General features: G+C 39.1%; 1 protein-coding gene across 2 annotated transcripts in view; it reads left to right on the forward strand.

Annotated features, from left to right (window-relative positions):
- Positions 1-21,793, forward strand: part of NR3C2 (nuclear receptor subfamily 3 group C member 2) — a 189,777-nt gene that overhangs the window by 103,363 nt on the left and 64,621 nt on the right. For both annotated transcript variants that reach the window (XM_050973779.1, XM_009101359.4), the window contains one exon: positions 6,641-6,780. In XM_050973779.1, coding sequence (XP_050829736.1) covers positions 6,641-6,780 — 140 coding nt within the window. The remainder of the gene's footprint in view (positions 1-6,640; positions 6,781-21,793) is intronic.

Below are 21,793 nucleotides of genomic sequence, written 5' to 3' on the forward strand. Positions count from 1 at the left end.
GTTAGAGCAAATGCACTGTGAGGCTTACTGGAGTTCTCTGCCTTCCAAAGCCAAAGGCTTAATCCTGATAGGAAACTCCCCTTTTAGGTTAACCATTCCATTTCAACAGATAACTATATCTATGTACTGAAAAACCTGCAGAGCAAGGAAATTTTATTTCCCTGGGGCAGTTGTGTCTTGGTAGGTTGTGACAGCAGTTAGAGGAGAAAAGTGCATTGCAGAAGAAAAGTAGGTGGATGTTATACTTTTCTGATCACTAAATCACTAGGTAAAAATTAGTTTTATTTCCCTAGTAAATAAGTGCTCTTCAGTTTCAGTCCATCAGACACACTTGCATTGATGCTTAAGTTTATATTTTTCTGTACTCAGCCAATTATTTGGAGGTAAAATTTGGATTGCCGACTATAGTTGCTACCAAAATATTTCAGTAGAGAAGGTCAAGGAAAAGTCAAGGTTTACAGCTGGACGGAGGAAAGTGCTGAGTCCTGTCAGCATCCACAAAGGTAAATGGGAACTGAAGGAGCATAGCACACTTGCTTCATTTTGTAAAATCAACATATGCCTTAAGGTTAAGCTAAACACAGGAACCTGTTCACTTTGACTGCGGCACAGAATGCATCAGATTCTATTTGCTGAATAAACATTGGAACGTAAATGTTTTTTTTAAATCCTGAGTGCATCTTTTTAGATTTGGTGGGGCTTGGAAAAAAGGTTGGAGCCTTTTCTATTAGTGCATGTCAGAGTTTGCTTGTTATCATAATTAAGATCCAGGTATGAAAGTGTGATGGGTGACCCTTAGCCATTGCTAAATAAAGTAACTTCAAGTGAAAGCTGGAGCTGCCGAGGAAAAACACCATCCATGTTCTCAGCTTGCTTTTTCTTAACTAAATGTGCTTCCCTTCCAATTCCTATATGTTCCATCATACTAAGCATTTCTTAAGATTAAAAAAGGTTGTAGGGTTTGAAGTTCAAAGAATTGAAGGGTTTCTGTCTTGGGATACAAAAGGTCTCTGCTTTAAAAAAAAAAAAACAAACCTAAATAACTAATTGAGACTGACCACTAATTTAAATGTAATATCACAGCTACGGAATTCTGTTTGTTATTTTCTTGGTTTTGGTTTTAAAATTTCTTTAAAATAAACCCTCAAAGAGGGCAAATGTTGCTCTGCCTGCTCTGGGAGTGTTGCTGCTGAGGCTTAGGGGTGGTTGGGTTCCGGCAGTTCTTCCTTAGCTCAACGTTCCCAAGGTCCCACGTGGCTGCCTTGTCCTCCAAAATTCTGATAATTTCATTTCTGCACCTTTTCATTCCTCTCTGCTTTCTTGGTCTGCTGACAAGAAGATTGGTTTATATACTCTGACATTTAAGAAATACCATTTTCCAGCCTGCTAATCTGCTTTATTCAAGTAGTTATAGGAGAGAGCCAGGGTTCCTTCATACAGTGAAGCTCTTTAAAAATTCGGGTTATGCAACAGAAACTGATGCTGGTCAAGCATAGGTATTGACAATTAAAGCAGCCAGCATGGAGCAGAATCTGGGAGATGATACATGGCACTGGGGGAGGTTGTGACTACCATCATTGTGGAGTCAATTGGTTTAATAAATAATCTACTGGACATGTTTTGACCAGTATGTCACTTTCTAAAGGAGTAATAGAGTTATCTTGGGCAGTGAAGTTAATGTTACTATGTGAACATGCACAAAAATAATGGAGGTAATATGAAGAGGAAATGCTGTCTACTATGATGGCTGAAGGAGCAATGAGTTAGAGAAAAGAAGGTACTGGGAGAGCTGCTAAGAGAAGTAAAATGCCCAGCTCTTGTTTTGGGCCACAGGCAGGTTAGTTGCAGTATTTCAAAGTGCAGAATTGACAATCATGTGTTCCCAGCAGAAGATGACTCCAGGGAGGGTATACTCCTTCAGAAATGAGATGAGAGGGTAGAAATAAACTGATGGCAGCCTCTGCATCTTGAATATCCTGATTATTCTTCCTCTTACAGTTACTTTCTTTTCTTCTTGTGGTAAAAATATGATTCTATAATCTCAAATTCTTTTTACTTTTGTTTTTGCATACGTTTATTTATTGAGGTGTACCTGACTTCCTTCTGTTTGTTTTACTGCCAGAAAATTTCAGTATTAAAAAGAAAAGTCAATGATGTGGAATTAAAAAGGACTCATCTAGATCTCATAATAATAAAAGCGCTTGGAACAAATGACTTTGGAATACATATTGTGGCTTATGCTTCTTTGGAGTGCTTCATTTTATCATCAGAGAGGCATCATTTGTTTAAACTGTGCTCCTGTATGACATCTGGTTTGAAAAGCATAATAACCTATATAATCAGCTTTTAAAATGCTGGATTATCTGTGGGTTTATTGACTCTTCTTTACAAAATCTGTTATTTCTAATTAATTCTCCATATAACTACTACTAAAGCCAACTCTGAGAGACACAAATGAGCTTGATGGCAATGGCTAGTCAAGGTCAGCATTTAACTGCCAGCATTTGCACTGTTAGGGATAATAAATCAGGCTTATTCTTAATCACATACCCTGCAACGTGACAAATGTTACTGGAGCCATCGAAGCAACCATTTTACAAATCGTTTTGGAGATACATTTGGCATTGTTAAACCCTCTGTGCTGCCCTTGGCTGTAACAGCATTAGGATAAAATATGCATGCTCTGGTAGATATCTCTTTGAGCCCTGTGGAGTTTTATGAGAGGGATATGGGAGTGTGTTTGCCTATTCTTGTTGTATTAGAAACAATGAGAGACGCCTGAGAGCAAGCAACACCACCTAACCAACCTATGGGAGCCACTGGCTTCTGAAAACGGGAATGAGTAGCCAGCTCTCTGGCACTGTTTCACATTTCTGGTGTTTTCAGTTGGGAGTTTATATTGAAACTAGCTTGCCACCCACAAGCAATGTCCTGGCTCAACAACAGTCTGTTTTGTAGAAGTTTTTTGAAAACCATGTTAAATAGCAATGGGGTATAGGCTCTGATTTGGTTTTGGGTAAATACAGTATTTTCACTCAATCTGAATTTTAAGATTGAAACCTGCTATGGCCCACATATGCCATTAGATTTAGCATGTCATTCAAACAGATATTTGGCACTGGGCTAATTACCTTCCAGGGAGTCAATTGTAAAGTTCCTAATATTTGGTATTATGGTATTCATTCTTGGTATTATGGTATTCATTCTTAAATGGATCAACTCTTGGATATTCCAGAAGAGAGAATGACTTGTTACTTAAGTAACTTGGAGTATTGTAACTAAAAAAACAAAAATTAAATTAGTATAGACATCTCTGTTATAATCAACTGAATGTAACACTGATGTTTTGCTTATTAAGTGTTACCTGCCTGTAACTTTTCCCGCATGCCAGTTTACATTAGGCATTTTTCCTGGGCAAAAATTTATGGCATGTTGCTGTGGAAAATTAAAGCAAAGGGAAATATTTAACTTGGAGCATGTATGAGAAGTAATTTCAATGGGGGGAGCGGGGGCGGGAGGTTAGTGTGGTTTTTCTGCCTGCACATATTATAGAATAAAGGGCTATAATGATTAATAAAAGAATTGATTTAATGAAAGTGATGAATAAATGAAGTGTCATCTTTTTATATCATCAACACTGGATGTCTGGCCTTGAAATAAAGGCCAAGGGGTAGTTTCCTCATCAGTCAGATAATTTTCACAGTGGTCACTAAGGGACGGGATGACAGCCTGGAAAGAGAGAGATTTAGGAGGAAAAGGTACAACTATCTGTGTGTGCCTTGTTTGGAAAGAAAAGCTTCCATGGAGAGAACGAGTTATCCTGAGGTCTAGCTTGTGATTTGAGCATATTTTTGGGCTCAGCCTTTTATTATTTGCACCACTTTATCTTTGTGTGAGGTATTACAGCAGCATTTTGAATTGGCAAATACTCTGGTATAGCATGGGTGAAAGAGAACATAAGAGATTATAAAAAAAAGCCAAACATTGTTCATTGAAGGCAATCATAGCCAGAGCTGGCACGAGTTGGAGGAGACTGAAGAACCAACAGCAAATATCAATGTTTCTTTGCAGTAAAGTATTTGAGAACAGCTCCATGTTTGATAGTCCTGTTAAGAATGAAAAAGCCTCATCTGCGTTTTAACGTATTCCACTTTTAAACTGAATAAAAGAATGAGTTAATTTGATTTAATTCCGGAATGTTAAGCTTCCACCTGTGATGCAGTGGCTGAGTAGCTGAATACATACTTGCTGTACCTTCCAGTTATACTCAAGTCTTCAGTGGAGAGGAGCACTGTATAAAATATGCTATAGATTGCATCTTAGGTAGGCATTTAATAATAGTCATGGATCAACTGGTGTCTTAATTTGTCTTTGCTGACTTTTTTTTAACCTAATAATTCTATGAAAGTGCAATTTTGTAGGGTAGCTGGTATCTAAAAAAAGGTTTTCCCACCTTCTGCAAATCCTACATGACAATTTATTTTCAACTAAAAATAATACATAATTACATATATATATATGCAGTATGTATATATAGAGAAGCATGTGCGTGCGTATATATATAAAAATAAAAATCATGCACACTGCTGTGATACCCTGGAAACCTCCATTTCTCTACAGGAAAAGCTCTCTAATAAAATTACCTCTTTTATAGATATTAAAAAAAAAAAAATACACTGACCTCTTTCAGGGTAGAAAGACTAGGAAAGTTTTTGCCAGTCTTTATGAAGAAATGGGAACACGCAGCATCAAAATTAAAAATCCCCTGAGACTTTTTGGTCTTACATCAGAATTGAAATGTTTCCCTACTCAGGCAAAATACTGATGTTTGCAGTGAAAGAAAAAGAATTTTCAAGGTGAGTTTTCCAGGTTATTGGCATTTTCTCTAGAAAGCAGACACCTTTTGAAGAATTTTGTTTAATGGAAGGTCTAATTTTTTCACGTTGTATGGAACGTGCTGGAGGGAGAAAGTCCTTTTCTTTGCCTTAACACATCAGAGCTGAATACAAGCACAGTCTTGGCAAATCCTGGAAAAGTTACTTTTCCTGAGGGTAAATTAATGCAGCGTGTGCAGGTATGACTGTGACTGGAGCACGCAGAACTTATTTTAACATGAATTTGGTGAGGCTTTCTCTCTTAACAGATGAGCTAATGCCATCACCTAGCAATTATCAAGTAGTGTGATGTTATGTAATGAGAGTATAAATAGCACAGGGACTAAAACTAGTAAATCTAACAGACTAGTGAGCAGACAAGAGCAGGAATGAATACTATTTGGAACATTTTGATTAACATCTGAACACTGTCATTTAAGCAGACATTTAGATTTGATGTTGCAGTAAAGCTGTAGGCCAGGGGAGCTGCGGTCCCTCATTTGGAGTGACATTCGAGCTGTGCCCCGTGGATAAATCACTTGGCCTCTGCAAACCTCTTTAAAGGAAGTTAGAAATTTGGAAAAGGAAAAGGGCTCATACTTGAGATTTCTTAAGCAAGCTCATTATCTTATATTTGAATTAAGACTACCTGTGGACTTTGTTTCCCAGTGGCTGATGGACAAATAGCCTGTGACCTGCAATTTGAACTGCCTGATAATTTCCCTGCTGGTGGGAAGTCTTTCAGGGTTGTTTTTGTACTTGTTTGGCAGTGTTCAGAGGGATAACATGTAAGAAATGCAAGAGGTCACGTTTACCTGGAGAAGAGAGGCTGTGTGGAAGGAGATACTCTCTCCAGCCCCATTGGGGACATGGGAGGGATCCAAAGTTTTCTCCTTCAGGATCTGGCATGTTTCTCCAAGCATGCCCATTGCATTAGGATGGCATTTCCAGTTCCTGGGGGGAAGAAGGGAGGGAGGAAACCCACAGGATCAGGAAATGTGACTTGTTTTTGAAAAGCATTGTCCTTGAGAGTTGCCAGTGGAAAATGTTTCCTAAAAGTGCCCTGTAATTTAAGACAGAGGTAGGTAATTGAAGCAGGCTTGCAAGGTGCATCACTCTACCAAACTTCAGGATGGTCTGAACCTCCAGTGCTGCTTGTCTGGCACCTACAGGCATGTGGGAAGATCTTCTGCACTTGCAGAATGTACAAAGGCTTCAAAGCTACATGGAAGTAAGTTGCTAAATTGCAGGAATATCAGAAATAAACTCGTAAAGTACTGCAGTGGTAAGCAGGAGCACAGACAGGGGAGTACATACCACCTTGCTGCACTCCTTCACCAAATGGCCTTAGAGCCTTAGTACCTTATAGGTACTCCTTAGTTGTGAAGGCTTAAAAACTAATAAAGAAACAGAAAGAAAATTTATAGCTGCCAGGTTGCTGCCAGAACGGTTTGTTAGTTTATTTGTTTTTTATTTTCAGTTTTAATCATCTGCTACCAATAAATTCCACTGCCCTTGTGGTAACTTCTCACATTAGCATTGATATATTATGGGTGTTTTAAGATAGACAATGAAAATATTGCCCTTACTAATTAAAGCAATTCATGTATTCAGCTAGGCACTGCCAGAAAGTGTTGTGGTTTCCTAATTGTTAGGTGCCTTGAGCAATATACCTGTTATAAATTCTTAATTGAACTTTCTATTATGGCTGGTGTGATTTGAAATATTCATATCTGTTTTGTTTTGTTTGATTGTTTTCACTCCAGCTCTTCATTGAGAAGTGTATCAACTGGATCTTCAAGACCTTCCAAAGTGTGTTTGGTGTGTGGGGATGAGGCATCTGGATGTCATTATGGGGTGGTTACATGTGGCAGCTGTAAAGTTTTCTTCAAGAGAGCAGTAGAAGGTAAGAAAACACAAAAAATATCAACACAAAAGACAAAATCTTTTGGTTTTTAAAAGAAATATATATACATATAAATTTTCCTATGTGTTTTCTTCTGTTGGTAAAATTCTATGTTGTTAATACGAAAAAAAATGTTGAGTGAGTTTTACAGACTTTGTAAGCAACTTCTTCAAGTGGATGAAAGGTTTTTAATATCTGATAATAAGAGTTCATGGCATGCAAAGGGCATAAATACTGTATAGGTTTTTGGAAGTCTTTGCCGATGAGTAAATGTTCTTACAACCACAGATGAAGTGGGAGATAGCTACTCACTGATTTATGTTCATGAAAAAACCCTAGAAGGAAAAAAATAGGTTCTTAATATGGTGTCCAGCTTGTGCACTGAGTGAGGCAGTGTGAGGTGTGATTAATTTCTTCTGTGATCATTAAATCTACTTCTGATGGCAATAAGGATTTAGCTCTCTGTTAAATAGACCTGGAGGGCTTGTGCGTCACTGAAGTCAAGACTTCATGTAATGTCTATCAATCTATTTATCTATCTATCATCTAAAGTGTCAATCTAATTGAAATTAACTTCCCAAAGTTATAAGGACATGGAAAAGGTTTCCCCTTGCTGAAAACATCTTCTCTTACAGTTGTGCAGTAGCTGACCTTGATGTCGTCATTCCCCAACTTCTTCTTGAGCATTTCCTTGCTTGATATAGCACATGAACTGGAAAACCTTTCTTTTTTTGGCTGAGTCATTTCCTCCATGTACTTCCACACCACATAATGGATGGCTCTTCAGGCACCCACATCTGAGCTGATCCCTGAATCACGAGAAGATATTTTTTGGTAGGGTGGTGGTGATGGTGAAGCTTTCCATGTACCTGCACATACTGTGTGAAGTGACAGCACCTTCTGTTGTCTTCTTCCTCCTTTCCTGCCTCCCAGGAAAGCATCTTCTGCAGTCCAGAATCACTGTAATTTCAAGGTAATATATGCCCACGTTTGCACCCCTTTTGCTGACCATTCCAACATAGCATGATGGATGTTGCCATCCAGATTTACAGGAATTTATGAAAAATTACTAAGGAATCCCTTTAGGAGTTAACAGAGCAGCAAGACTATGTTTTCAAGCCTCAGAAGACAAAATTATTAGGAAAGGATTCCTCTCTAATCAGGCATAAAAAGATGCTTTTTAAATGTAGTTAAAACTGATCAGGAATTACTGAAAGTTTGCAAGTTAAGCAAAAAAAAATTTAAAATTAAAGAGAAAGGTACCCTGTCATCACCCTGTCAAAATTTGATGTGCTTTGAATTAGTTTAAAATACATTTTTAAGTCATTATAGTAAGATACATGTATCTACCAGTGGTATGTGAACACTGTCTAGACTTCTTGGTATGCACATGACTGAGCTCTTGGTGCTACCAGTAGCATTGTTGCTAGGCAGACACTGAAATTTTGTCTTGGCTTGCATTTTTTTTAATATATTGTAGAGTGTTGGCCCCAAAAGGGCATAGCAAAAACATAACACACATATTGGCTTCAAAGATCCTGGCACAATCCATATAAATAAAAGTTTTTGTAGGTAGTTTTGTAACAAGAGGTTTCGTGTAGAGCCATCATAAATTTTTCAGTTGAGAACAGGACCAATAAAACACCCCTTCCTGAGGTTTCCTATTTGAAATAATTGAAACATTTAAATATTTTTAGCACAGGGACACACACATTTCTTTCATGATCCACTAAACGTTCCTCAGTTGATGATGTGCCTTCTCTTTTCAAGAGAGAGAAAGGTCTCCTCCAACTCAGCCCCTCTATGAAGTGGGGAGACAAATTGGGTCAAAAGCATGGAAACAGAGAAAAGAGGGATTTGGAGGGAGAGAACTCTGCACACTACCCAGCTTTTTGGGTCTCAGCTGGAATTGCTAACATTGTCAGCACACCGTAACAGCTATTGACTGCCAATTCCTCCAGGCTCCTCTGAAATCCTACAAACCCAGAGAGATTATAACAGAAAATAACAACTGTATTGGAATTTAAACCCAAGAAACTAAGAAGAACAAAGAGACTAAAGCTTGCATTTCAAATTATAAATCTGATAATTGTATTCACAGTTAATCGTGTCTTGGAACTTTGAGGAAATATCTAATGGATTTAGGTGAACGAGAAGCGTAGACCAAAAAGAGTATTAAAATGGGTTTATTGGTAAAATTTCAAAAGTAATTTCAGATGGCATTAAATCCAAGGCTGTAAATTCTCCAGGTACTAGTTTTAGTATCAAGTAGGCACAGGCCTTTTGATGACTGACTGATGAACAGGAGACTGCTATGAAGAAACATGATTTTGTCATTAACATAAATTTGATCTGCCTTGCAAGCATTAAAAATCTTTGGACTGTAAAAGTGTTGGTAAATGGTGTCACTGCAAAAGTTAAGGTATAAACATTTAGAATACATTTTTACATAGGTTAATTTTATTCTATGGGTTTTTTCCTCAATTACAGATATGGCCAATCCTAAATTCATTTGAACTTGAATTTATTATCAAAATAGAGTCATATGCTGAAAATACGCTGTACTGTGAGGGAACCTAACAAGACAAGCACCTGGCCAGGCTTGTGTTCTCTTTTTCCAGTTTTCTCTAAGGAGAGTAACAGGCTTGAAGTCAGAAATCACAGCTGTTCTTGACTATGCTTTGCATTTTCAGTCTTCATTTGTTCAAGTTCCAGACAAGTATGAGGTAATCTCTCCTAAATCAAAATTTATATTGTTTCGTAAATTGCTAATCTTTTATTCTTCCTTTGGCTTGGAAGCAAGAAGAAAGGAAGGCATTTTTTCATCTCCATATAGTGCTAAAGACTACAGCAAAAATGACCATTTTCTTTAAGTCATTTTGCATATTTGCTTGGAGATTTTTAGCTACTTAAAATGGGAGCATTAAAAATTTATATTGGAAGTTATAGGGAAGCTTGTCCTTTTTATAAAATACAAGGATGGGATAATTCAGTAAAGATCAGATTCTGCTCTTGATTTCTGTTCCAGAAGGTTAACCTTAAAGCTAGTTTGTCACTTTTAAGTTAAAAAAATAGATTTCTCTTCAGCTCTGAAGTAAAAACACAGGCACAACAATGGAAGTTCCTAGGGTTGTGGTGGTTTTTTTCTCACCTAAACTTTTGTCAGTTTAGAGTGGAGGGATAATTTGGCTGAAGGAAACTTTTGAGTCTGATTTGATGCCTCCTGGATGTTGCAAACTTGCTGTACCCCTAAGTGAGCAGCATAAGAACAAAGAAATCTTATCTGGTTTTTCAGAAACAGGTGCTTTTCCTATGCACTGTAAGCTGAAGAACTTCCTAAGGCTTTATAGGCCCTAGTAGAAGATAAACTAAAGCCTCTCTCTGGGTGCTTCCCTTTTTTTTTGGTTTTGTTTTCATTTCAGTTGAAGTGGAAAACTTATCAAGGTATCAGACATACTAACATACAGAACTCTTGAATCACTTGTCTAATTAGCATACCTTTTTATGGAATGCTACTGGTGAACAGGGAAGTTCATTGTATTGATCATTTTAAAAAGCAATACTTTTTATGCTGTGTGAACTGAAATTGACACATAACAGGCGTTTTGCACACCATTTTGCAGTGTGTGCAGCCATGAATTTTGTAGGTCTGTATTACTATAATTAATTATACATACAGTTCTTCACTCTCCACTCTTCTGTTCATTCACTGTAATGGAGTCAGTGTTTTTCCATAACAGGCTGCAATTTTCCTTTTATCCACTTTCCTAAGGTCCGTGGCCTCTCTAAATTTGACATCACTCAGTATAGATGTCCATATGTTTTCATAGAAATTTTTATGTGGGATTTGAAGTTGACTCTGTTCCTGACCTGTTGCAAGAATCTGTTTTACAACCTATCAAACAGAAGTATTAGGTGAAGAGCAAGCAGATGGGTGATCTGCTGAGGGCAAGTGAGCTGGTCAAATTCATGTAACAGCTGCTACTCTTACTTGATATGCTATGGTTAATAGGTGTAAAATAAAATTTAAATAATTAAGTCATTATAGGTTTGAAGCTGCCACCAGCCTTCCATGCTTTCATGGATATGTGAAAAGGACTTTTCCTGGGTTTAGCTCTGGCAGGCAGTATTGCTCTGTGAAATGAAGCCTTCATTCCTTCTCCAGGCTGACTTTAGTTACTAAGGGCTCGGAGTTGAGGAGACTGGTAGGAGGAAGGTGCTAAAAAAATTTGCAATGGGACCCCAAAAAGGAGAAAAAAAAAAAAACCCAAGCAGCAAGAGTTGAGACATAGCAAAAAAAGGAAAGAATAAGGAATCTAACATATATTGCAACTGAATATTTTAAAGTTAGGGAGAAGTGAAACGTGAGGAAAATCTTTCCTTCTGAGTGTTTGGAATATGTGGCCTGCATGGAAAACACTGCCCAGTGCTCAGTAAAAAACGCTGGATGCATTCAGGTGAGTGTGAAGTGGAACACCAGGGGACCAGGCATAATGTGGTAGCATTTCAGATGGAAGGGGGAGATTGGGGAACCACCAAGGTGACGGAGTGCCTTGCTTTGAAAACAAGCACAGAATGAGTGGGTTTAGCAGCTGCAGTGCCACAAAGAACATAAGTTGGTTAATAGCTGTGAAAATTATACAAAAAATATTTTATATCAAGAAAGCTGAAAATCTGCATTCATTCCTTTCCAAAAGTGTTAATAATTTCTTCCCTCCCCCAAGACTTCCCAACATTTGCAGTTTTTTGAGGGAAACTTATTTACTGTGTGAGCTGGTGTTGCTGTGGAGAGGGATAGATGAGTATGAGAATTTAAATATGGGCAGCTGTCTAGCCTTGAAAAACACACGCACGGGCTGCATGCAACTATTCTTCTCCTGCACTCTGTCATTTGTCTTTTGTTCTTTATTTTATGAATATTAATTTCTAGCCTGCTTCGTCTATAAAATAATATGCTCAGTAGGTGATAGCCAGCCTGCACAAGCACAGATACCCAGTAAATGGAGCATGGCTGCAGTGGTAATGTTGGTTTATCTTGGGCAGAAGCCTTCCATTGCCACAAATTCAAGCACCATACAGACTTTTACACGCTTACCTTCTACATCCTCTTAAGAGCAGGGAAATTTTGGCATTCATATGATGTGACAGGGAACTCAGTTGCAGTAATTTGTTGTTGTTTTCTTTTTTAACACATCACAGGGTAGCATCCCAGCAGGTCATAGTCTTCCTGGGGGGCGGGGGGGTGGCCCACTCAGTGCGTGCTGATTTAAAGTAGCCACAAATGTTTGGCTAACAAATGTTCCAATGCTACAGCCATTAGTTCAGTGTTTTCTTGAATATGTCAGCTGCCTTTTCCTTAAAAAGGAGTGGATCTCTTTTTCTGTAGGAAAGATAGACAGGGTGCTTCCCGGGAAATTAATCTTCTAGGCAGTAGTTCCAAGTTAGCTGAGCCACTTGTGTAGTGTATTTGCAAAAATGGATGTGTAAAATTCAGATGCACTGAGTATTTCAAGCCATCAGGGAAGTGTTCACTCTGTCATGGTATAAGTGATGCTGGGAATGCTTATGTGGAGTGTTGAGTATACTTCTGGTCACCAGCATGTTAAAGACAGCTCGATTCATAGTCAGGGAAACACATGAGGAGTTTATGGTTCAGGTTTTTGAAATGATCTGGGAAATAAAAATTTATCCTATGTCAGGTGACTGAATGCTTTTTTTAGCTTACCCAAAAAGAATCTGAGTTGGGACATGATTGCTGTCTATAAATATTTCAGTTGAGGAATAGACAACCAAGAGGGAGGAGAATTTATTTTGAACTAAGAACTGTACTGAAATAAGAGTAAATGGTAAAAATCCCATTAGTTAGTTTGCTATTTTGAGAATGCTGTAAACCACCAAAAAAGAGAGACTTTTGTGGGGGCACTTTCCTGAAAAGAGTAAGAAGGATTTAAGTGCCTACTTTGAAATTGCTCTTAAGAGAAGTAGCCAGTGATATAATTTAGTTCTCTGTGGTAGTAAAGGATAAGCCAGAGAGATCTTTTTTGGTTAATGCTGTATCCTGGTGAGGCTGGAGACTTCAACTGACTCTGAAAATGGAGGAAGTGTGAGTAATAAAGAGGGTGGACTAGCTAATACGTTTTTAGAATATTCCATTTGCAATGATGGTGAATGACTAGATCTTCACAGGCGTATAGAACTTCAGTTTTTAGAAATGGATGCAAAGTGTTTAGATCTTGCATAAGGCAGAATTACTTTGTATTTGTGCTAGCCAATTAATGTTTTTCTCCTGCAAGGACTTTTCTCATTTAGAGTTAAAAAAAAAAACTCAGGAGAGTGAAGTCCTTTTGAAAGAACTCCATCCTACCCAGCTAAGGCTCTGTAGGTAGCCCCCCAGGCCCCATCAAGTTTTTGCTGATGGGGTTGTTTTGTTTTGTTTTGTTTTTAATGCCTGATACAATACAGCTAAAGGGATAAATAAAGCATGAGCAGACATTTAAATTGGAATTTGCAGTTGGAAAGTAATAGATCTACAAGATCTTTATCTAAAAGCATAAAATCTATAAATTATCATAAAACATCCTTAATCAGATGCTTTAGCTCCATACAGCTATGGTAGTGCTTCTTAAGACATATTACTTTATAAAATGCTGTTAATCTGCCTGCCTCAGCAGCCTCTAGCAGCAATGTTATAATTTTCATTTTTAGGACCAAATAGCACTTCCCTTCTACAACCCTTAAGTTCCTGAAAATTTTTCAAACCTGAAAAGGCTCTTCAGGTTTCAGAATAAGTAGTTAAAAGCCAACAGGGATAATCCTGCAAGGGGCCTTCAGCACTCTAGTGTTAGAGATAAGGAATTTTGCAGTGTTGTGGCTGAAAGAAATTCTTAATAGATAAAACTGGAAAATAAATATATAAGACTAGAAACAAAGCATCTTTTTGTGCCTCCTAATCCCATTTTAAATTAGGGGATGGGAAAACAGTCTTCAGACAAAAAAAAAGATAAAAAAGAGAGAGAAAATGTACATACAGATCTGTCTGTTGTAGACAGAGGGAACAAGGCATCTGCTAGCATCTTGGATATAAATAGAGTGGGAAAGGTAATGGCAAATCTCCCATTGCCTTAAATGAAGCCAGGATTTCATCCTTTTTTGGAGTACATTTTTAGGTTGTTGAAGTTTGGGAGTGTCTCTGTTAGGTTTGAAGTCTAGACTTTGACAGAGGCTGTTTTGTCAGGTTTTTAGAAATAATAATGGCCCATGCTCTGCATTGAAGCCCACAGGTCCATATTGTTTAAGGAGAGAAACATTTGTTAGACCAAAAATATATTACCTATTTTAACCTACAAAATTTGGGTGCCATTTCTCACTGTTGAGTGGCCAAATCCAGGGCCCTAAAATAGGGAACATGAGTTAGTCAGTCCCTTCCCACCTATTTCAAGAGTGATGATGATGTTTGGCTTCTGTATGTACCTTGTCTATACTAAGAGCAAGTAGAAACAAGCAGTTTGGAGTTACTGCTCTTTTGTGGTTTCTTGTATTAGCTGCAGTGGTGGATTTCAGGGGGTTTGAGCTGGTTGGGTTTTTTAAAGTTTGCTATTTTAAGATATATTGGGTAGGGGAAAAAAAAAATCAAGTTTCCAAAATTGTCACTAAGTATAAACGTAATGAACGTTAGTGGCCTGCGTCTTTGTTCGTCTACTCTGCATGTAATGATTCCTAATTCAGCCTTAATAACACAGTCCCATACAGTTTTTTCCATTACACCTCTGCCTTGTTCATTGAAGAGATTGGATGGTGTTCAGTTAATGAGCAGTTATTCAATGTCTTATATTCTTTTTGTTGCCCCATATATGGTCCTGGGCCTTCACTGCTGATTACTACTCATCTCTTGCTCAGAATACATAATTACTCATTTCTTACAAAGCTTTTTTTGTGGTGCTTTCACTAATATCTAAGTGCTTCACAAGCATTGTTTAATCTATGAGATGAGTGGTTATTACCCCTATTTTACAGTTTAAAAGATAAGGCACAGATTAAGCTCAGACATACAAACTGATTTGGGATTCATGATTTATGATATTTAGGACCTCAGGGTCTAAGTACTTGGCATTTTATAGCTCTTAGTATGTCCAAAGTGCAGTTTCCATTGATTTTACTTACAGCTATGGTCAGTTAAACCACTGCAAATTAGACTCTGGATCACAAGTTGGATATTCAGGAAACAGGGAGGATAATTAGTATTTTTTCTTGCTTATTAATATAAAGTAAGCCCATGGCAAAGGAGATGCCAGTTCTTCAGGGTACCTGCCTCATGCATCGACTTTCTCTCTTCTCCCTTTCTCTCTTTCTTCTTTAAATCTTTGTAATCCTTTGTGTACTTTGTTCTCAGTAGCATGTCAATGTGGACTTCAAGAACAAAAGTCCTTTTGACTTCAGTCCTGATTCATCTTAGATCACTATCCACATTGCCCCCAGGATAAGCTAGAGGTCTGGCAAGGCAGGGCCAAGGATGTAGAAGTAAGACATAATGTAGTAACAGACATGGAGAATTAGATCACAATTCAGGTTTTGAGGTGTTGGGAAGTCTAAGATTTCTTACTTGTTCAGCAACAGCAGTCAGAGCAAGGTTCCTAGGATGCAGTCATGTGCAGGAAACATGGATAATGGTGGTGCTTGCTTGGAGCTCAACAGGTGCCTAAAACATTTGACTGGAGTGCATTTGGGAAGGCTGTGATGCAACTTCTCTAGTACATGCTGATACTTCCATTAGTGGGAACTCCTCAGGGCAACCTGTTTGACCATCCTCTGCATTAAAAAAAAAATGTATTCTTGCTCTTCTTAAAGACAGAAGTGACACCTGCATCCTTCTAGTCTTCCTAACAGATTTTTTTTCCTGATTTATTAAATCATAACTTTTTAAAAGGTCCATCTACGGATTTTCTTCAATGGTAATGCCAGAGGACCCAGTAATAAGGGCAAAAAGCTGTAATGGAATTACTGCTTGAGGCAGTAGGTTTTTCTGTTTAATGAAACTATTCAGTGCCTCCTGCCTGGAAAGGAATGTCTGAAGAAACTCAAAAGGGCTACATAAATGCCTCAGAAAATAAATGTGGAAAGGTTATGGTTTAGAAATTTATTCTAGAGATTCAGAACGTAGGCTGACAAGTCACAGGGTGAGAAAAATGCCAAAATGGGAATAGTTTCTGCAATAGAAAGACAGAGACATTATTTTAAAACACAATGTGATGTCCGTATTACAGAAAAAGAGTGTAATGGTGATTTTGAAGAAGATTTCTTCTTTGTAACTTTTGGACTGTTCTTGCAAGATGCCAACAAAAGGCATTGCCATTTGCATGTTGCTGAATATTCTGGTAAATATTTTGAATATTTTTTTATTCTTGTAATTTAACATTTCACACTTTTTCCAGAAAAGGTGTCATTACTTTCAGCATTAAGGCATTTGTATCAGATTTTTACATCTCATTTCATTTGCTTTTAATTCTTGATTCCTGTGGAAAACCAAACCCAGAATAGTAACATTTTCCCTACTCATTTGCCATTCATGGTGTATTTGCATTCATTTTGGGCTACCAGCAGAAGAACTAGAGCATATTTCCCCCATTTGTACCTTGCCTATTTATTTTACTTCCTCTGGAAATCAGTTTGTGGTGCTGTCCAGGACAGATGAGGACCGGACCCGATGTTTAGAACTGGCTGTTGCAAAACCTGCTCCCTCGTGTAGCAGAAAACTGATGTGATCCTGTGTGATGGAAGGGACATATGGCAAACAATTTCCACACTGTCACAGTAGCCAGGCTGATTCTGGAGCAGGGTGAGGGGTGGTGTTAAAAAAGGTAACGTTGCTTTCCCGGGGACGACTGAACGATGTCGAGTGTGGCATCAGGGCTGGAAAACCGAGCTGGAAGAGTTTTGAACAGGAACAATCCAAACTGCAGTTTGAAGGTTTACAAACCTTTTGCATGCTCTGCACAAGTTTTCTGATAAGCCTCTCCTTGATTAGGCTGGAACAGCTTTTTTAATTTAAAGCTAATGCCTGTGGGGAAGAAGTGCAGTAGTTCTGTACTTTCAAAACTTGGGCATTTATGCAAGTTTCATGTAAGCATTTTAGGAATCTAACAGTATCATTCCATTTCTGAAAGGACATTTTTTGTCTTGGCTGTTTAGCTGTAGATGAGTATTATTATATGTATTTCACAGACTCATGCTCTAATTTTTTTTCTAAGAATAATTATATATTTGGAGCTAAGCATTCAATTATTTATTCATCCATTTTACCACGTGGACTTAGCAAATGGACTTGTGTTAGCCTATACACCATATCATGCATGCAAATTCCACTCTTAACAATAGTGCTTGAAATTATGTAAGCGATAGGTGCTAATTTTCTCTGATACAACAGAATGATAATGATGGACTATTGGGAAAAAATAATAATAAGTACTTCTTAGGTTGTGTGCACTGGCATACTAAACTATTCATAAAATTAAAAAAGGAGAATGAAAAGACACTAACCTACTTAAAAAATGATGCCTTTTACTTGCAGTCTTTTTAGTGATAACAGGAAGAGAGTATTCCTACAGTGATAGCACCATATTCCTGAAACTATCAGGTTGTTCAATATGTTGAGTGAGGGTGGTTGTTAATGGCTTCATATGCAAGGTGTAAACAGCCAGGCAGTTGAATTCTAGATGTTCAAGTGCTTTATAGAGCCCTGAGAACTATGAGTTGTATTTCATATTCCATACTTCTGCACTGTCATCGTGCAGGTAACTCCGTGCTGAATGTAGGGCAGCAGGCAATCTGTCAAGTAGACTATATTTTAATACAACATTGCATACAGCTTTATAAAATTATGGTGCTGGAAAATAGTGCAAGGACTTGGACACAGTGGTTTACACTAAGCTTCATCTTTTCTTGCTTCCCTTCTATTTCATGAAGGAATCCACTTCCATGTAAGAAATTTAGAAAGAATACCTAGCAATTATTCCATGTAAATTATTCATTTCAAAGTAGGAAGAGGAAATATGGCAAGGATGAGCTCTTTCACTGACTGTTTAATAATAAAAGATCCTTCATGGAAAGCTTATGAAAAAATGAAAGACATAAAAGCACAAGCAAAACATATGTATTAGTACATGCTAAAAGCTCTGCGATGAGACAAAAGAGGGTTGAGCAGCAGAGGGGTTTTGAACAGCATTTGGGTAAATTTGCTTACTTGAGCATCCCTTTTTCCATTGAGTTAGAAAATTTTCCAGAAATAGAAAAGTGAAGGACAGTATCATCTTTCTGAAATTCATTTCAGCCCTTCCTATTGCCATTCTCACACTCTGTATTTTCTATTACCATTTCACAAAGAAAGTGAGAAGGTCTTTGTTACTGTCACCATTCTTTGTGTCCTTGAAGCCTTCAATAACAAACTCACGATGCAGGAACACCTGTTTCCCATAAGGAATAAGGTGGGAAATGCTGTGTGTGCTTCTACCGCCCAAGGTGCCCACTCAGATTCCACAGGGAAAGGTGGATCTGAGGTATTGCCAGATACTGCAAGTGGGGCTAATCCAAAATCCATATACAAGTGCATTATGGAGATTATGCAATCCTTAATCCTAAAATCAGTATGCCTGGGAATTTCTTGGAGGCTTCACATTGAACAAAGGTTGTCAATTGAAAAAATGAGGGAAATCCTTAGAATTAAATGTTTTTCATCCAGCTGTGGGACAAATGTAAGATTTCAGCTGGAATCAGAAACAAAGGCTTAGGGAAAGAGGGGAGAAGGGCCTCTGGCATCCAGCGAGGGGCACAGTGCAGGCCACAGCAAAAACAGTTCTCCTTTCCAGACGTGGAGGTCATGCCTTACAGTGGCACTTGCCAATACTAATAAAGGAAGATTAAATTTAAAGTGAGAGGAAGATACTTGTTCAGAAGAAAGCCCTGGTGCTCAGGCCCGTCATGTCTTTGTCACAGACTGAGTTGGGATGTGCATGTTTAGCTTGTGTCCTTCTTCTAGGCTTTTGCCATTTGCTCTCTGCTTCCTTAGCTCTTTGGGCCTCATGGGAGAAGGGTTTACAAACAGCAAATTTGGGAATGTGAGGAATATGTGTGAAAGCCCAGGACTGAGGGACACAGGGGCCATGTGGCTGAGCCTGTGAAGGGGCATTATAGCAAACCTGTTTAGAAGGGAGGGCAGTCAGGAAGGATTTTGGGAACAGGGATCTAAACAGGGCCACCTGCTGCCTTGCAGCAGCTATCATGGAGCATGTTTTAGTAGGTTGCTGAAGGCAATCTGTTGCTTTTCTTTTCTCCTTTACTCCAGGACTTTCCCTCAGTTAATATGTACAGTGCAGGTATTACATATATTTGTTCACTATTTAGTCAAATTTATTGTAAGTATTCATTTTTATTAATCAGCCTGTCAGGGTTTGAGGTTTTTTAGGGAGTTTTTTAGGTATTTTTCCCTGTATGTAAACACAGTGTACCTTTTGTTTCCTGGGAACTCTTGACCTCAGCAGAAGTGTGGCTGCTCAGTGCTCGATTAACTGGGTTAATTCCATTTTGCACAACTATAACTAATGGCCATTTAAAACTGCCAGAAGCCCGCCGTGGGTTTCTCCTCGTGCCTGACCCTGGTGGGGAGCAGCACATTAATCAGCACTCTCTGTCATGGTTTATTGCTTCATGATGAGGGTTAACTGGCCACTTCCTAGGAATAATGAAAAACAGAGGTCAGCAATCACTGGCTGAGCGGAGAGAGGAGCTCTTCCCACTTGCGCTTCTACTCTTTCGTCCTCGGGCAGCGACAAACGTGTCCGCTCCACCACTTCAGCATGAACACTTATCTTTAAAATTCATCTTAATTATACATCAATCCCTGTCACGTGCTTACCCAATTGAAACAATCAAAACCACTGAGCCAGTTACCTAATTAAAGTCAGTGTAATCATATTTGTGGGAAAACACTGCTCTCTTTGGCAGAGCCTGCTTTGGGAGGGTGTTCTTGCAGCCGCAGTGTGGATGCGGCACTGGAGCTCCCCAGGCCAAACGTTTTGATGATGGCTCAGTAATCCGTGTCCCTTCCAAGCACTGGAGTTTAATTTCTGTGTGCAGATACAGCAGCTGCCAGGGTAACCCTTACTTGTAGGTACTGATGGATGCTGGGCCACAAATTCACGCTGAAGGATATTTTGAGTTTTATTTTTCTCGAGTCTGTAGTTTTACTGCTGGTTGTGGTTTGTGCAGGACTCACGTACACGGGATGTCAGGACAGCTGCTGGGCTGGGTGGCCTTGCTGGCCAGTGGCACGCATGGCAATGTGTGCAGAAGTTGCCCGCTACCTGTGCAGGAGGTATTTGAGCAGGGAATATGTCCTGGGAGCGACAGCTCTCATTTGTCTTTATCCCTTCATCTATTGGGTGTGCTTGCTCTGCCTCTCAGCCGGCACTGCAGGGCTGTAGGGTGTGGGATACGCTCCTCTGCTCAGTGGTTAGGGTCTTAAAGCCCCATTTCCTCTTCCTACAAAGTTTTAGAAAAGCAGAGAATGTAAATTACAAGCCAGAGGTTGTCATCGTTTCCTAAGGTTTTTTGCCAGAGGGGGAGAGGTGAAATGGGATGTGTGGGGGACATCCATCCCTTGGGGCAGCACTCCTCTGTTACAGCAGCACGACAGAGCCCTGTGAGGCCACGTAGGTGTCTGTTAGCAGTAACCTGGGTGACAAACATGTTACTGGGGACAGGTTTTTGGAGACATTTTTGCATCCATAAGTTTTTATGGCTGCCATTAGCTATTTTCCCTGCACTTACAGAGAGCAGCAGAGGGTGGCATCAGGCTGTTTTGGGCTCACCCCAAGATAGACTCAGCAAGTCAAGTCCCAGGGACCATGAAAGCTTGTAGGCAGAGCTGGAGCTGTGGCTACCTGTTCCAGTTGCCTCACATGGGGACCTGTACCCCAACCAGCTGCATGCCTGCCTCCTTGGAAAGCAGTCTCTTTTAAAAATGCTCAACAGTCAGAAAAATCAAGCTATGGGAGTGACAGGTCAGGCTCAGTGCACGAATAGACATTTATTTTTTGCCTTACTCTTTGCTTGCCTTTGCTTTTGCGACCTGTGCCTCATTCCTCTTTCCTCCAAGCTGTTCCCTTGCTGCATCTTGAGGGTGTGATGGGGATTTTCTACACGTAGTCCCTGTGCCAAAGCATTGCCTGGCACATGGAAGAGATGGCTGGAGCACAAGCTCAGCTCAGACCCTCTGCCCTGGTCTGTGCTCTTTGCAGAAGGGAGCTTTGGAGGTTGGCAGCCAACCTCCACCAAAACCTTTGCAAATCATATCACGCACAAACTGCTACTTTTCAGTATTTTATACTGTGATCCGTTATAGTTTTAAGTGATAATGTATGAGATGGCAAAAGGCACATCTGTGGTATCAGAGCAGTGATGCTTCAAAGGGTCTGTCTCAAAGTGTGAAGGCTCTTGAGCTTCTCAAATATGTCTGTGAAAAATGTAACACAGGAGAAAACCAACATGTTCCTCCCTACCCTTATTCACAAACTTACTTTGCACGAAGCTCCGTGCTTCTAGCTGATACATTCTTACTCTCACAAAATAATATTCAGCCTCAGGCTGACACACAGCATGGAAAATTTCAGCCCTAACTGCTAATGTGTGGTAAAGTTATAAGCAATAGAAAATGAGGTCTTAAAATGAGAAGTGTCAGGCAACCTTAACTATATGTAGACCTACCATATTCAATGATGATAATTTGGTTTTTGTCAGATTTCAACCAATTTGCAGATTCATTTTGACATATACTTTACAGAGAAAGGGGGAGGGAAGAAGTCCCTGGCATGGGACTCTCAGGCTTATAGGTATGACTTTGTAAGTAGTCAAAGCACTGATCAACCACACAGTCATTTTACCTTCTGCCAAACCTTCAAAACTGTGCTGCAGAATGTCCATTACAAAAAAAAAAAAAATAAGGTAAAATCAAGGCACCAATGCA

This window comes from Serinus canaria, chromosome 4, assembly GCF_022539315.1.
Source record: "Serinus canaria isolate serCan28SL12 chromosome 4, serCan2020, whole genome shotgun sequence".
Lineage (NCBI taxonomy): Eukaryota > Metazoa > Chordata > Aves > Passeriformes > Fringillidae > Serinus > Serinus canaria.